This window comes from Gobio gobio (genome assembly GCF_949357685.1).
Source record: "Gobio gobio genome assembly, chromosome: 3".
Classification (NCBI taxonomy): Eukaryota; Metazoa; Chordata; class Actinopteri; order Cypriniformes; family Gobionidae; genus Gobio; species Gobio gobio.
Window position 1 is genome coordinate 61,509,382 of NC_137099.1, and position 17,915 is coordinate 61,527,296.

General features: G+C 37.9%; 1 protein-coding gene across 1 annotated transcript in view; it reads left to right on the forward strand.

Annotated features, from left to right (window-relative positions):
* Nucleotides 1-1,151: 1,151 nt before the first annotated feature.
* The window catches only part of LOC307123434 (B-cell receptor CD22-like), a 49,484-nt gene continuing 32,720 nt past the window's right edge, over nucleotides 1,152-17,915 (forward strand). The window contains exon 1 of the mRNA XM_079811969.1: nucleotides 1,152-1,516. Within this exon, the coding sequence (XP_079668095.1) occupies nucleotides 1,241-1,516 (276 nt within the window). The 5' untranslated portion in view covers nucleotides 1,152-1,240. The remainder of the gene's footprint in view (nucleotides 1,517-17,915) is intronic.

Below are 17,915 nucleotides of genomic sequence, written 5' to 3' on the forward strand. Positions count from 1 at the left end.
AATGGGAAAAGGTAAAGAGTCACACTGCCCAACTAAAGCAAACACTGATCACCTTAAAGTCAACAAAACATTAACATCTAAACCTCTGTTAATTCTCAATAAGAACTTCTGTAGATGCCTGGATCTGTAGTTAATCTGGTTAGTAATAAGTGAAGCTGGTAATAAGTGTACTTTTTTGTTGGGTGTTTATTCCATGTTTTTTTTTTTTTTTTTTTACCGTGCGGTGCTTATTCCAACCAAAATTAAACGTCTGTCTGACGTTGGAGCTTGACGTCAAACAAACGTTGGGGTTAGACGTCAACCCGATTTTTATTTTCAACCAAAATATGACGTCTGACTGACGTTGGATTAGTTGGAGAACGTCTTCCTGACGTCACATTGACATACTGTGCCTGCTGGGTCTCTAGACACGCTCGGTTTTGATGGACGTGTAATCAGCTATCAAAGGTGATTTATACACTGTAAAATTGAATTAGCTAGTCTTACTTAAAAAAAACATGAAAACCGATTGCCTTAAAAAAAACAAGTAAAGTGAAATAGTGTGTTGCGCTGACAAATGCTTAGTTAGTGTAGTTCACTTACTCAAGAGTTCTAGTAACTTAAAAAGAACTGTAGAGAGTGCTTGATAGTTTACTTTAGATTTACTCTTGACTTAGTATAGCTACCATTGTTGATACCATTATTTTAAAAGGTGCAATTTTGGCAGGGGCTACCGTGCTGGTGTTTCGCGTGCATTCGACAAGTCAGCGTAACGTGCTCTTCACACACCTTAAGGACGCATGTAAGTGAAATTTTTATTTTGTAATCGCGGCTTTGAGTGACTACGTAATTGTGGCATCCATAACCGTAATCGTGATTAGAAATTTGATTATTTGTGCAGCCCTACATGGAGGTCAAGGTACTCTATAGTTATTTAGAAAGTAGCCATTTACTTTTATTTCCAAACAAATTTTCCATCTCTCAACAGAGATAAACAATGATGACATGTCAGGATATATCAAATTCTGGAACAAAAAAGCCTGAGGAGAAAATATACACTAGTTAATAGTGTGTGTGTGTGTGTGTGTGGGCCATGGTTGGGGAAAAACATATTTTGCATGTTTTGCATGTGAGATTAGTCGATTGACTGGAAGGGCCTGCTTCACAGGCTCAGTGTGCTCATGAAAGTCCATAAATATAAACGCATTCTGTCTGACAGCTCGCCGGTTCGAACTGATCACTTACACTTTCCAGACAAGCAATGGGTTCTAAGAACAGCAAAGCAGTATGTAAGAACTGCAAGAAGAACTGCAATGGTAATTGCAGAAGCCGTGGTGATACAAATCCCAAACCTGTCAAAGCTTCTAAATCTTCTAACAAAAGGGCTGGTTTTGGATCCTCTTTTTCTGGAGGCTTCGATGATGGAGGGGGAAGCTGTTTTGGAGATTGGGGAGGCAGTGATGATGGAGGGGGATGTTGTGATGGAGATTGGGGAGGCTGTGATGATGGAGGGGGATGCTGTGGTGGAGGAGAGTGGGTAAGATTTTGTTAATAATCGCTCTATGCATTTTTTTCTAAAATAGGGATGTTTTTTTTATTTCCCTCCATTGTGGAAGTTTAGCAATCTTTAAAGTAACGAAAATGTGTCAAACAGGCTACCCAGATAGCAAGCCACCATCGAAACAATGTTAAATCAGTGTTAATGTGTCAATGTTAACTGCATTGAATCAACATCACGTTTACACCCACAATTAATGTTGAATCAATCAATGGTAATGGCATTGAATCAATGTTATAATATGATGTTGGATTAGAAAATTAAACACAACAACTACAACTGACTTAAAGCCACACAGCCTGAAATCAACTGAAGATAAAAGAAGACAATACATCTCTGAATATCTCAGCAGAAGCTCTTATTGAGAATTAACAGAGGTGTAGATGTTGGTTTTATTGAAAACCAATTATGGTGATCAGTGTTTCCTTTAGTTGGGCAGTTTGACTCTTGTTTTTTATGTGAGGTTGTGGATTTTGTAACAATGTTTACCAAAACACATGATTTATTGCAAAGAACAAAGCTTAGTTTACAGCATTTTAAATTGAAATAATTCAACAATCTTACTCTTGACAAAATTGTCATGCCATAGATCAGACCTTCTGATTTTCAAAGGTGCCCTAGAATGGAAAACTGTACCTTGGCTTGAATAATAAGAGTTCAGTACATGAAACTAACATACCATGATCCTAAAACACCATGGCTTCCTCCTTCCTATGTAAATCTTGTGCTTGAAAAAACACTGAAAAATGGGCGAATCCCAAACTAACACAACTGTGACATAGAGACAGAGCGTATTTAGGCCACGCCCACACTGGGGGGGGGGGGGGGGGGACTTTGCATAGCGGGAGGCTGCCTCATTGTCATTTCGGACGTATAACAAAAAACAGAACAATGTCTAAAAGGTGATATGTGACAAGGTGTACAGCAAACAAGCTAAAAAACACAGAAATACGTTTATATAAGCTGTCGACCCAAAAAAACGAGCGTTTAAGAAGATAAAAGTGGATACAGGCAATACGAAGTGAAGCTTCAGCAGGAAGAATGGGTAAATTTTGGGATCCTGACACTCAGTATGCCTCAATATGTCTTTGTGCAGTAAATATGTTGTCACTGTTAAGTCAAATATCCAAATGTCAGTTTTATATATGATATTTACTGTCGCTGATTACGTTCTCCTCTAGTGGGTGTAGTTCTCAGTGTAATATGACCCGTTGCGCGCTGTCTCAATGGCCTGAATCCACTTTTTTGTCCTTAAATGCTCGTTTTTTGGGTCAACAGCTTATAAAAACGTCTGGGTTTTTGCTTCTGGGTTTTGCTTAGCTTGTTTGCAGTACACTTTGTCTCATATCAGCTTTAATACATTGTTCAGTTTTTTGTTATAAGTCAGAAATGACAAGGAGGCAGCCTCCCGCAATGCAAAGTCAATGGAGACGTTTTGATTGCCCCCCCCCCCCCGGTGGGCGTGGTCTTCAGATTATGACGCGTGTCGCTCTGTCTCTATAACTGTCAAGATCATTAATATTTATGCCCCCAAAATTTGCATATACCAGCCCATGTTCAAGGCAGGCAGTATTAACGTGGACCTGCACGGCGAATCAACAGAAGTTCTGCAGGTATTGTGAAGATGAGGACAATATAGTGAAAACGGCAGATCATGGATATAAATGTTTCAGGCTGTGCAGGGGACGTGAGCACTTTTCATTGCCTTCCCACAGAACAGAACTGTCAACAGACATGGTTGATGTTTATCTATAACTGGATATAACTGGATATCTATAACACCATTTGAATTCAAAGTTGTTAGTTTGCTCAGTTAATTTCATTAACAAAGATATGACAAAAAATGCTTGTTAACAACCTTTTTTTCCATGACTAAGACAAGACGAGATGACACAAACGTCCTTAGACAATAACTGTGACGAAAAAAGACGAGACTGAAATGAAAAACTTGACCAAAAACCACTCTTTGGTTTTGTCGGGGGAAAAAGAAGAGCGTCCGAGCGTTCTTGCTTGCGGTTGCCAGATTTCAAAGATTTAAAATCCCCCAATCAGAGCTTTTCTGTTAAGAGAACACCGGAGCTTTACTTACAATTTGCAATCTGGCAACCATGTGCATGCTCTCTCTCTATTTCCTGCTGAAATGTCAGTCAGGTGGTCTGTGTTCTGTCATGACTCACAAGCCGCTTGTGCTGTTTGCGATTGTGTTTGCCGAATAACTGCACTTGTGTGAGCAACTGAAATGAGCCAATCAGAGGCTCAACATTATTATGCATGACCCTTCCAAACAAGGCAAAAACAGACCATTTCATTCTAAGGACAAATCCCAGGGTTGTAAATGGTCCTGTAAAACCGTATCTGTTTAAGGTATTTTCCCCCTTATCTAAGCCATATACCTTCTAGATAGATATCAGAGGACAATTTCAAACATTGTATAAATGCATTCAATGCACTTTTATATACTTTGTGGGAATTTTTGCTATATACCACAAACAGACAGCAAGAATAAGCCATGAATCTCTACAATGATGACATGCTTCATGCTGTAATGCATTCTGGGTGCATCATGCAAAACTCATCCATGGCTCCCAGAATGCATTGTAGAATGAAGCATGTCACCATTGTTGAGATTCATAGGTTGATTATTGATATCTGTGTGTGAATGAATCTTGCATGAGGACAAAGTGTGTTTTACGCAATCTTTATAAAAACTTATACAGCTTTTCTAAATTAATACTGTATTGAATCTTTCCTAGAATCCCAATAAAACAAAGTTAATAGTATATTGCTCATATTCAGACATGAGATCTGTCAGAGGATAAGCTTGCAACTATGCATGGACTACACACACATACACATGCACGTTACGCGCACATACTGGTGTCATGTATTACAGTCTGTTAGCTGACATATATTCATGTATGCATGGACCTGGGTAACATTCAATATGTTGTAAACTTGTATGATGTCCTGTATGTAGTTTTACCTGAGTTATGAGAACTAGTAACCGTAACATGAGTGCATATGATGACAGTATGATGGAATTGTCGTTTCTCATATACAGAAATAAATCACCACCATGAGTATTTAATTTACATAATTTATTGAATACAGTGTAAGAGAGATACAGATTATGCTTACCACATTTGAAGAGTCCATTGCCAAACCTGTTCAGTTAGACATCCGGTCTATTTATAGGTCTTTGTGTCCACCATCTTGTTCATATGAGTGATGTCACCGGAGAGTCCATTCTCATAGCTGTCAGAGATCCTTATGTTTTGTTTCTGTTCATATTCTGTTGCATCTAAGTTTTTATTTCTTTTGTTTTGTTTTTGTTTTCTTCCCACCAATTCGGAATGACTGTCACTGTGCACCATAATAAAAGCACTGTAAACGTTACCAACTGTTCCCTCTGTTAATTGGAGCCACCAACCGTTCAAGGCATTCATAACAAGATTGGTGAATTAAGTCAATAAACAATGATCATATTATTATCATCAAGCAGCAGGACAGCTGCTGATTTTGTTTTCTCTTGTTTATCTTGCCATAACAAACTCAGTTACAGTAGCCAGAGAAACACTAACATTAAAGGTCCTGTTCTTCGTGATCCCATTTTTCAAACTTTAGTTAGTGTGTAATGTTGCTGTTAGAGCATTTATAATACCTGTAAAATTATAAAGCTTTGGATAAAAAGCGTCTTCCAAAATGCATAAATGTAAAGCTCAAAGTTCAATGCCAAGCGAGATATTTTATTTAACAGAAGTTCCCTTTCAAAGCCTACAGCGAACGGCCGGTTTGGACTACATCCCTGTACATCCTGCTTTAATGACGTCAGTAGAACAGTTTGTTGACTAACCTCCGCCCACAAGAATATGCAAAAAAGGGGACGTGGTCTTGTTGTTCTCCCACGTGGAGAAGAGGAAGTGTTGCGTTCAGTTGCGTTTGTAGTGTGTTTGTCGCCATGTCGTCGAGACGCTGTTCTTTTCATCCAGGAGTCTAATCACCTTTGTTTGGCCTTCAGGGGCTGTAGTTTGAGTGCGTTCATCTCCCCGTTATGGTAAGAGGCGTGACCTTTCCGGGCAACGTGAGCTAAGCTGCTGTCGAATCACAACACGGGAACCGCTAACACAATCAGAACTCGTTACGTATTTCTGAAGGAGGGACTTCATAGAATAAGGAAATCATAGAGCCGTTTTTAGGACAGTGAAAACAGCGGTATACAGATAAGTAAATTGTGTGAAAAATACTGTTTTTTTACACGCGAAACATGAACCCACTGAGCAAAGTTATGTCCAAAAGACGTCTTTTCAATGTCTTTGCCCCTAGAGGCGTACGTTGAAAAGACGTCCACTGAGGAGCCAGAATGAACGTTTTTATGACGTCTGTTTTTGACGTGTTCTGCACGTCCGATATAGACGTTCATGGAACCTCAAGGTTAAAAACTAGTTCAAATGTGCTCATTGTGGACATATTTTCCATTTGTAATTGCAAAGCAACTCACAGACAGTGTGTGTTTGTCCAGAAATCGTGAAAATAAAAGAAACTTAGCTCACACCTTTAGACACTTTAGACAACTTATCATCTGTAATTCACACATCTTTGGATTGTGAGAGAATCGTGGGATTCAATCCAGGATCTTCTTGCTGTGAGGAGACAGTGTTTCCCACTGAGACACTGGTGCTGCCCTTAATCACAGACATAAGACACACTTTGACTATTCCTGTCAGACGTCTACAGAAGCTCTTACTGAGAATTAACATTGATTTCCAATAAATCATCAACATCTAAACCTCTGTTAATTCTCAATTGAGCTTCTGCTGAGATCTTGAGAGATTCATTGTCTTCTTTTTATCTTCAGTAGATTTCAGGGTGTGTGGCTTTAGTTGTAGTTGTGTTTCATTTTCTGAGAGTGCAAGCATGAGTTGAACCAGCATCACATTGTAACATTTATTCAATGCCATTACCATTGATTTTTGGATGACATTTCAAAAAAATTTCAACATTAATTTTGGGTGTAAATGTGATGTTGATTCAGAGCAGTTAACATTGATTTAACGTTGTTTTGATGGTGGCTTGCTATCTGGGTTACAATTAGATTAAATTGATCATCTGACTGTTGAAACTCATGCAATTTAATACATTTACATGTTTCCAATGAAAATATCTTGAATTAGGTAAACTTTTTTTCCACAAAATACTTTGAATCAAGTTAATTTGTCACAGCTATTTCTATACACTTATTGGCATAAAATTGTGTGTGTATTCTTTGGTCATTGATCAATGAGATGACCATGCTTACAGTATTGAACACATATTATTCAATAAAGTATAATTAGGTAGTTATAGTTATAATAGTTAACTAAAACCATTAAAAAAAATCCATTACTTGAAATTAAATAAATGTCAACTGAAATAAAAAAATAAACTTAAACTTATTTGAAGCTTTAGTTTAACCTGATAAGTAGTGATACCATTTGACTTATGTCAAAATGATTGATTGCTTTGACCTTTGACCTTTAGGGGCGGGACTTCCGGTATGTGTGTGTGTGTGTGTGAGGGGATTAACCTTTGACCTTTATGGCAGGTGTTATTCCGGTATGTGTGTAAGGGGATTAACCTTTGACCCTATCTATCATCACTAATGGTTTTTTTTGACTTACCCTATGTGAAATCATTATGTGTGTGTGTTTGATTTTGACAGTTAGTTTTGACCTATGCTTACCCTATGTTATATCATTATGTGTGTGTGTGTGTGTGTGTGTGTGTGTGTGTGTGTGTGTGTGTGTGTGTGTGTGTGCTTTGCCGTCGTGTTAATTTTATAGGAGCGTGTCCGCATTCCAGACATTATGTGTGTGTGTGTGTGTGTGTGTGTGTGCTTTGCCGTCGTGATCATTTTATAGGAGCGTGTCCGCATTCCAGACATTATGTGTGTGTGTGTGTGTGTGTGTGTGTGCTTTGCCGTCGTGTTAATTTTATACACAGCAAAATCCCCAGTGTTAAATTAACACTCCTCAGTGTACATATGTGTCCACACTACAGGGTGTTAAAAGTAACACTTAAGAAGTGTTAAAGTTAATGAGATAATTAAGTGATTAATTAAGTTATGATTGACCATTAGTGATGAGAAACACAAGAACTACAACTGACTTCAGCCACAGCTTTAGATGAAATCAACTGAAGATAAAATAAGACATTAAATCTCTGAAGATCTCAGCAGAGGAGGATTAAACAACTCCACAAACAGCATTACCAGCTTCACACATTATTAACCAGACTGACTTTATTTCTGTCAGACGACTACAGAAGCTCTTACTGAGGTTTAGATGTTGATGATTTATTGAAAATAATAGTTTTGTTTGACGCCACCATTATGGTGATTAGTGTTACTTTAGTTGGGCTCTTGACCCTTGACTTGTCAGTATTTTTTTTTCTCTCTGCCTGCTGTAGCTGATTGTTACAGTGAGAACAGCAAGAGAAAATTGATGATGACAAGTTGATGACAGATGATGTTGGCTTGTTGTTGGTGATACAGTTGTTATCATATACTGGCCTTATTTGCTGATCTCCTGAGAGTCATGGATTATAGTCGCCTTGTGACTCTACTGTAGGAGATCCAACAGTGTTTTCATCAGATAAACTGATCATTGTTTAAAACATGTACATAAGTCTTGTTTTCCGGTTTAATAACACATCACACAATAAGCACTTCTAACTCCTGCGAGATTTACTCACACACAGACATCAAGAATCAGCCTATGAATCTCAACAATGGTGACATGCTTAATGCCGCAATGCATTCTGGGTGCATCATGCAAAACTCATCCACGGCTCCCAGAATGCATTGAGGCATGAAGCATGTCACCATTGTTGAGATTCATTGGCTGATTCTTTATGTCTGTGTGTGAGTTCATCTCGCAGGAATTAGAAGTGATTAGTGTAGAATCTGCTTTAAAACCTATTCAGCTCTTCTGATTAAAACCAATCTGGATCTTTCCTGGAATCACAGTAAAAACAAAGTTAATCAGTGATTTAAATCACTATATAATGATCATACTCTTATCACTGAGCAGCCGAGAGCATCTGATTATGTTTACTCTTGCTTTTCTTGCCATAGTAAACTCAGTTACAGCAGCCAGAGAAAAACTAACATTAAAATGTCATCAAACTGCCCAACTAAAGAAAACACTGGTCACCATGGTGGATGACATTAAAAAAGTTTCAACAAAAAATGTAATTCTCAATAAGAGCTTCTGTAGTTGTCTGACAGAAATAAAGTCAGTCTGGTTAATAATGTGTGAAGCTGGTAATGCTGTTTGTGGAGTTGTTTAATCCTCCTCTGCTGAGATCTTCAGAGATTTAATGTCTTCTTTTATCTTCAGTGGATTTCATCTAAAGCTGTGGCTGAAGTCAATTGTAGTTCTTGTGTTTCTCATCACTAATGGTCAATCATCACTTAATTAATCACTTAATTATCTCATTAACTTTAACACTTCTTAAGTGTTACTTTTAACACCCTGTAGTGTGGACACATATGTACACTGAGGAGTGTTAATTTAACACTGGGGATTTTGCTGTGTAGGAGCGTGTCCGCATTCCAGACATTGGCCCTCATTTATCAATCTTGCGTAGAAACGGGCGTATATGTTGGCGTAAGATTATGCTTACACTCCTCTCACCGCCTGATTTATGAAGCTGTGCGCACCTCTGAAATCCAGGCGTACGCAAAACCTGCCCTTGATAAATGCCGTGCTGAAAACGATCGTCATTAGAATAACACGCCCCTATATATTCAAGTCTCATGCCTCCCCCACGCCCTCATTTTACGCCATGGACACTCGGAAGACGGCAATGAAGCGAAACTTCTCTGACGTGGAGATCGAGACCATCACCAGGGAAGTGGAAAAAAAAAGTTTTGTTTTATTTGGGAGTTTAAAGAGTGGGATTAAAGGCGCCCACAAAAAGGTGTACGGTGGAAATCCAGTTTAAATAGCTTTTTGGATGAGAAATTACCTATCACAATTAATTATTTTACAGCACGTGTTTTGAAATAATATGCATTTAATTTCGTATCACATCACATGTATTCGGGTGTACAATAGTGATGATGATGTGATGTGGAGTACCATTCATTCACATTAATATAATTGCATGACAATTTGTTAGATTCTTATTATTATTATGATTTGTATTATTAATGACGCTTATTGTTATTTAGAAGAAGAATTTCGTTATTATTATTATTTATTTTATTATTATTTAAAAGAAGAAGAATGTCATTTTTATTATTTTGTCAGTCAGAATTATGTTCAGTTCCAGTCCGTGCGCAGCTCCCGGGCCTAACCAACGTCAGGTAAAGCGCACAGGCTCGCAACTGGAGGAATACATATCAAATGCTTTGGTAAAGTCACACAAATTAAACATTGAAGTCCATGTTGCACAAAAATAAAAACTTAAGTTTATAATTACTTCCCTATTCGCACGGGATGTGGGGAGCTCTGGTGATTTGTAATAATTGCAGAGAACGTCTGTGATCTTAATCCCGTGCAAATCGGCCATGTCTGTAATATGTAAAGTAAAAATTCCCCCGCAAATGACCTACCATATTTCGCCGAACACCGAGGTCCTGTGATAATATTAGTCCTGTGCGAATCGGCATCTATTTGGCCGGAATTAGGCGGATCGTATATAATTTGTGCAAGGTTTTTGTGTCCTGTGCGCATTTCTATCTTTATCTTTCACGAAGAATGGAGCTATAGGCTGCATATAATGCGCACCGTTATGACTTCCCGTGCGGCCGCGGGGATTATAGACTACTACTTTCACTTTAGAATGAGCACAATTTGGGAGTAGCCTAATTGCTTGAATGGTGTGTTTAATATTATTCTTAATGAAAAACACAAAAACAGAACAGTACAATGACAACTCGCTTAAATGGGCACTTTTACATTAGCTTTGAAACTGAATCTTCCGTCGTATATTGTTATTATACGAAATTATTTGTATTACTAAAACAATCAAAATTATATCTATACGACTGTTTATAATTTCATACAGCTATATAACGAAAAAACATTTTCAAGTAACATCATATCCGGGAGATAAGTCAGTAAATTCGAGTAAAATCACAGTTTCTCGTGCGAATGCGCCACGCAAAATTCAGATGTGGGGGAGTAATTTCTAAATCACACGAGGTCCCCAGATAATACTTATCCCGTGCGAATAGGGCTTTATTTGTTGTTGTTGTTGTTGTTGTTGTTGTTGTTGCAGTGGGTCATAATATAGCATATCTTTGTCAGTGCGTTTTGTGGTGTTAGGAATTGTTTTTCTGCGCATTTTCGCACTAACTCAAAACGTGCGTACACCACCTCCTGAGCTGGTGTAGGATTTGAGCGTGCGGTACGCCAACGTCCATATTGATAAATCTCAAAGTCACCGTGGTTTTGGGTGTACGCCAGGTGTACGCTGGAAAATTGGTGTACGCAAGATTGATAAATGAGGGCCATTATGTGTGTGTGTGTGTGCTTTGCCGTCGTGATCATTTTATAGGAGCGTGTCCGCATTCCAGAGCATACACAGGGTATATAAATGGGGCCACTTTTATATCATTTATTTATCGTTTCCCAAAACTGCACCATTCATAGCAGAAACTTTTATCCAAATATAATACTGGAAAATGTAAAGGCACAGTCTACAACAGTGACAAAAAATGAAAACAATAGTAAAAGAATAGTTTAACTTAACCGTCTTTAGAAAAAATCATCCAGCATAGAGATAGAGATGAAGAAAACATACAGCTTTAGAAACAATGCAATGTATGAAACGTGTTCACAAAAAATCAACTTACATGTTTAGAAATCATTCCCCCTCTTTTCACACCGCAACGGTCATATTGCCTCTCAAAAAACAAGGGGCCGCGCGCCTGTATGTGTGTCTGTGTGTGCGCCCCCCCCTGACATCTTCTAATATTCAACATTATTATCTCTCATGCAGAGGATAGCACATGTGTAACCGTATATTGTATGCATTGAACCTATTTTTTTAAGCACCTGTTGTTTTTTTAGCATGTTCACACGCAATAATTTACTACCAGCAATGAGGTGACCTACCATCGCCCTCGTACAAAGCCATGCGCTTCCATTTCATAGAACACTCGCGTCATCTAGCGGTCACACAGCTATGTTTTTTTCATATAGTTTGAGTTTATAACATTCACATTTACATTTAGTCATTTAGCAGACGCTTTTATCCAAAGCGACTTACAAATGAGGGCAATAGAAGCAGCTAGAGCAGTCAAGGGCAACAATATCAACAATATGCAAGTGCTGTAACAAGTCTCAGTTAATCTAGCACAGAACAGAATTTTTGTTTAATTTCATTTTTTTTTTTATAAATTAGACAGACAGACAATGTATAGAATGATAAGTGCTATTCTGGATTGGTCAGGTGTTGCTGGAAAAGATGTGTCTTTAGACGTTTTTTGAAAATGGCTACAGACTCGGCCGCACAAATTGAGATAGGCAGGTCATTCCACCAGGTGGGAACGGTCCAGGAAAAGGTCAGTGACAGCGATTTCATGCCTCTCTGGTATGGCACCACAAGGCGTCGTTCACTGGCAGAACGCAAGTTCCTGGAGGGTGTGTAAGTCTGAACAAGCGAGTTTATTTTCAAATATTCGTTCCTCCATGGGACCCGGCACGGCTCAGAGGCAATAGTGTCGCGACTCACTAGCTCTCACGACACAAATTAGTTAGTTCTGATAGTACAGAGGATTGCAGAGTGAACTATTGTAACTTTAAATGAGTCCCGCAGGTTTACTCATAACAAAAAGTGTACCTTTATTTATAGCCACGAAGCTGCAACTTATAATATCAGCGACAGTCAGAAATCAGATTTTCTCTCATGCATGGCTCAATGCTCCCGCTATGGAGTCCTCAGTGTGATCTGTCCCAACAGAGAGATTTGCGGTAGCACCTACTTACTCCTCATGTGACCCTACACAGTAAAATCCCCAGTGTTAAATCAACACTGCTCAGAGTGTATTTGGTCCCTCTCTAGATAGTGTTAAAGTAACACTGAATCAGTGTTAAAGTTAATGAGATAATTGAGAGATTAATTAAGTGATGATTGACCATTAGTGATGACACCTGATGATAATGAGAAAAATCAATGAAGAAAAGAGAAAAAAGAAAAACACAAGAACTATGACTGACTATAAAGAAGACATGAAATCTCTGAAGATCTCAGCAGAGGAGGAACTCCACAAACAGCATTACCAGCTTCACACATTACTAACCAGACTGACTTTATTTCTGTCAGACGTCTACAGAAGCTCTTATTGAGAATCAACAGATTTTTTGTTTGATTTTGTTTTGAAAATGGTTACTTTTTAATGTGACCATCATGGTGATCAGTGTTTTCTTTAGTTGGGCAGTTTGATGACTTTTTAATGTTAGTGTTTCTCTGGCTGCTGTAACTGAGTTTGCTATGGCAAGAAAAGCAAGAGTAAACACAATCAGACGCTCTCTGATGATAAGAATATGATCATTGTGTAGTGAATTAAGTCATTGATTTAATGACTGAGTGTGAGCAATATACTATTAACTTTTTTTTATTGTGATTCTAGAAGAGATCCAGCGGAGTTTTAATTAGAAAAGCTGAATAAGTTTTGAAATAGATTGTACACTAATCACTTCTAACTCCTGCGAGATTAACTCACACACAGACATCAAGAATCTGCCTATGAATTTCAACAATGGTGACATGCTTCATGCCTCAATGCATTCTGGGAGCCATAGATGAGTTTTGCGTGATGCACCCAGAATGCATTGCAGCATGTCACCATTGTTGAGATTCATAGGCTGATTCTTGATGTCTATGTGTGAGTTTAACTCGTAGGAGTTAGAAGTGCTTATTGTGTGATGTGTTATTAAACCGGAGTACAAAATGTATGTACAAATTTTTTGATAATCGTTTAATTTGTCTGACGAAAACACTTCTAGATCTTCTACTGTAGAGTCGCAAGGCTACTATAATCAATGACTCTCAGGAGATCAGCAATTAAGGCACTAGATGATGATAACAACTGTATCATATACAATAAGTATCATGTTTCTCTTGCCGTTCGATCCGTACCAAGCAGTTACAGCAGCCAGAGAAAAATAATGTTATCAAGTCAAGGTTCAAGATCCCAACTAAAGCAAACACCGATCACCATAATGGCGACAACATTTATTTTCATTAAAACATCAACATCTAAACCTCAATAAGAGTTTCTGTAGACGTCTGACAGAAATAAAGTCAATCTGGTTAGTAATGTGTGAAGCTGGTAATGCTGTTTGTGGAGTTGTTTAATCCTCCTCTTCTGAGATCTTCAGAGATTTAATGTCTTCTTTATAGTCAGTCATAGTTCTTGTGTTTTTCTTTTTTCTCTTTTCTTCTGTGATTTTGCTCATTATCATCAGGTGTTCACCACTAATGGTCAATCATCACTTAATTAATCTCTTAGTTATCTCATTAACTTTAACACTGCTCCAGTGTTATTTTAACTCTCTGTGGAGTGGGACCAAATACACTCTGAGCAGTGTTGATTTAACACCGGGGATTTTGCTGTGTACTAAAATAATGATTTCAGACAGAATAAATCAAGATTAACATTTATTTTGGCCAGACAGGAAAAGTAAATAAGTAAACAAGAATCCATGGTACACAACTGATCAGCGTAATAACATAAAACACAATTGCAAAGCAATATGAAAATAATTTAAAAGAGTCATCTTGCCTGGCTCATAGTCTACATGTCGTGTATGTTTGTCCCAAAAGACACTGATCCAGCACCACATGGGGGTTCTGGCTACAGAATTTTCTCCCCCTGAGAGTTAGATTATCCAGCCTTAAATACTCCAACTAGAACAAAAGGGTTGTAAATATTTGCGACACACCCACCTGGTTTTGGGGGATGGGATCGGATATCTTTGAAGAAATTCCTCAAAAGGAGGACTGAATTCTCATTAGTTTTCAATCTTTCTAATACTACTAGTGACTGCAGTGAAACTGAAACCATTTTACCATTCGCACCGAGACCTTTAAAAAGACATCAAACATGAAAGGGATGAAACAATAGATTAACAAGATACATCATCACTGGTATATCTGCATTTGGTGACTTGAAAACAGGGCAAGGAGAGGGCAAAATGGGGAGGGGGGAGGAATGTTTATCAGGGTGTTGTCACACAGTTTCTGTGAGATCTTCTCTCAAGATTAGTGACTTTGGTAACACTTTACAATAACAGTACATGAATAATCATGTATTAATACATGAATTAATAGTTTGTTAAACATGAACTCATGATTAGTGAAGATATGAACTAATCATGAACAAATGAGGAGCTATCATGAACTAAGACAGGAGTCATAAAGATTCATGCATGAATAACAGCAGCATTAATACATGTTAGTACATGTTTGATAATTAATGCATTAATTAGCATGTATGGTTAAACTAAATCAAAAAGGGGTTTCTAAGAATGAATAACACATATTTTGACTTTAAAATACATTTTAAAATGTATTATTGTCATAATTTAAACCATTTTTATCAGAAGCTTCATCATAAATCTTACTGAAAGCCACAGGAATAGTTTTTCATTACTTTCACTGATCACCCTTATCAAACATAGAAAATACTAAATCTGCTATATTTTATCTCAAAAGGTCTCAGTCTGTTTTGTGATATTCTCTTTCCCATCAAACTAAACCTACTGTGACTTATAACAGCTCCTGAGAAATCAGTTACCAATAAATAACCAAACAGGAAACATGCAGTAAAGTCAGGAAGTGAGGGATCGTCTGCTGAGATCTGTATAGTTCTCTCTCCACCCAGACACAGGCCGTGATGATACTGTACCTCCATTCTCTTAACTGGGCTGAATACTAGTTATACTAATACCGTGACTTTTATTTTTCAATTGCTGGGGTGTGTATCTCAGCTTTTGTCTTATCACCAAAACTGATCCTTACAAGAGCATAGACCCTTTACACATTTCCGGTTTTCTCAGAGCGGAAGTCATCATAGTTGGGTTAACTTTTATAGCAGTGAATGAAAGAATACATTAAATATATATTTTTTGTGTCCCCATTTGCTCAAATAGCAAAAAAAAAAAAAAAAAAAAATGCCTCAATAGTGATTTCACAACTTTCAAAAAGAGGGAAAAATAGAGTGAGATTGATAACAGAAGTGAAAAGAGAGAAAGATGTTAATTTTCACCATCACTCCCATAGACACTGTATTAGAAACACTCTCACAGCAGCGGTAACTTGTTTTTTGTAATTTGAAGCAAAAGTAATATAATACAAAGTATTAGTGTTATAAATGTACATAGACTTAAAAAACAAAAAATAATACAAAAACGTTGCAGGATTTACGATATTGATGACCATTAAAACGTGTCATCACAGTCTGTGAAAAGGGTCTATGTGGGAAAAGCTGCTGCACATTGGACACTGAATGATATTTAATTAATATGTCAAATGTTTGTAAAGTCATTAAACCAACACCCATGAACATTTTATGCTTAAAGCTTTACCTGATTGAATTATGTTTTTATTTTTCATTTTTAGCTGCTGCCACATTCTTTTTTTGAAGAATTATGAATTAAACTTACATATTGACCCGGAAGTATGCAGACGTCTTTTTGTTGGGTGCTGTTGCCATGGTGAATCGTAATGGAAGACGTGAGGAAAGGAAACGAGGATGCACAAATAAGAATTGAGAAGCACTGGACTTTCTCACTCATCAGAGTTGAGCTGGTATACTAACTAAAAGCCAAAAATAATATATATAGAGTCTATCATCATTGATTATTTTCTTAGTCTGTCGTGTGTTTGATTTGATAGAGCTGTTCTTCATGACTGGCGTCTGTTTTCACACTTCTGTTTCTGTGTTTATTTCTGCAACATCCTCCATCAAAGCTCATGAAGTAATTCACACTGAGATCATTCATCACTCAATAGATTCTGAGAAGATGAGCTTATATTTCCTGTCATGAGTCGCTGTTTAGAAGTAAAAATATGAAGTTTTCAATGATCTGTTATAACTGATAAAACATGTTCCTCAGGATGTATTCTGTTTCAGGGGTATCTAGTGCTCATTATTGGGGTGTGAGTTACAGTCGTTCACACACCTGTGCACTAAAGGACTCAACAGTGGTAATGAACTGCATTTATACATACACTACTGGACTTATACATACCCTATCAGATCAAGAAAGTGTCCTGGAGCAAAAGGCCCCACTCACTCACGCTCACTCGCTCACACGCACGCACGCACGCACGTGTGAGTGTGTGTGCGAGTGTCGGTGTGTGTGTGTGTGTGTGTGTGAGAGAGTGTGTGAGTGTGTCTGTGTGAGTGTGTGAGCAAGTGAGTGTGTGTGCGTGTGAGCGAGTGTGCATTATTCAAAAGTCACATTTGAATAACACTGACATACTGTCAACTGAAACCTGTCCTATAAATGTTGTTTCTTACTCTCAAATAGCATTTCAGGTTATAGCTGTGTCCCAATTCAAAGGCCACGCCCATTCATAGTGATACGAGTGACCCATGGGCATTATACATTATACATATAACATACTGTGGTGGATTTTTGTGATTTTCACTGTTAAGTGTACAAGTCTCATTGAAATCACCTGGTGATTCTGCAGCTGTATGTTTTTGTTCTACTGCAGATTCATTTAATAAAGATTTGTGAAGAGGCCTCAAGCTTAACTCTGACAGGACTGATTTCCCTCACCATCGCTCATGAAGGTCACGTGATGATCACAGAGTGATGCTGCTGTTTCACATGTTTGGTTTTCTCGCCTTTCTCACTAAAGAGGAAACTGCGTTTGTGTTTAGAGAAATGACACTTCCAAGAACAAGACCACTGACAGAATTATCTGTTCTTATTATTTCCTTCATCAATCAATGCATTGGAGGTTTATGAAAAGCACAGTTGGTGATGCTGCCGATGAAACGTGTTTTTTGACGTCACTGCCACTGCAACACCTTCCAGTGTTTTACAATCCCGGATCCAGCTGTTCCCATTAGTTGGTCTGCATATGCAAATTAAACCACAGTTATTTTCTCTGTTTCTTTAGAACAGGTTCCTTGTCATCGCTGTCTGTATGAAACTGATTTGAAAACATTATTACTTGAACATCTTTATGGATTGATGTAAAGTGTCTCTCAGTTTAACTTTCATGTCATCAGCTAAGACACTTCTTCCGCTCAATCTGTACTATAGTTGAAGCTCATATTAAAATACAATGTGTTAATCACGTGACATTCAGTGTGAAAACGTCAATGCTGCTTCCAGCCTGATCATTTGTAGTGCTGTCGCTGGTCACG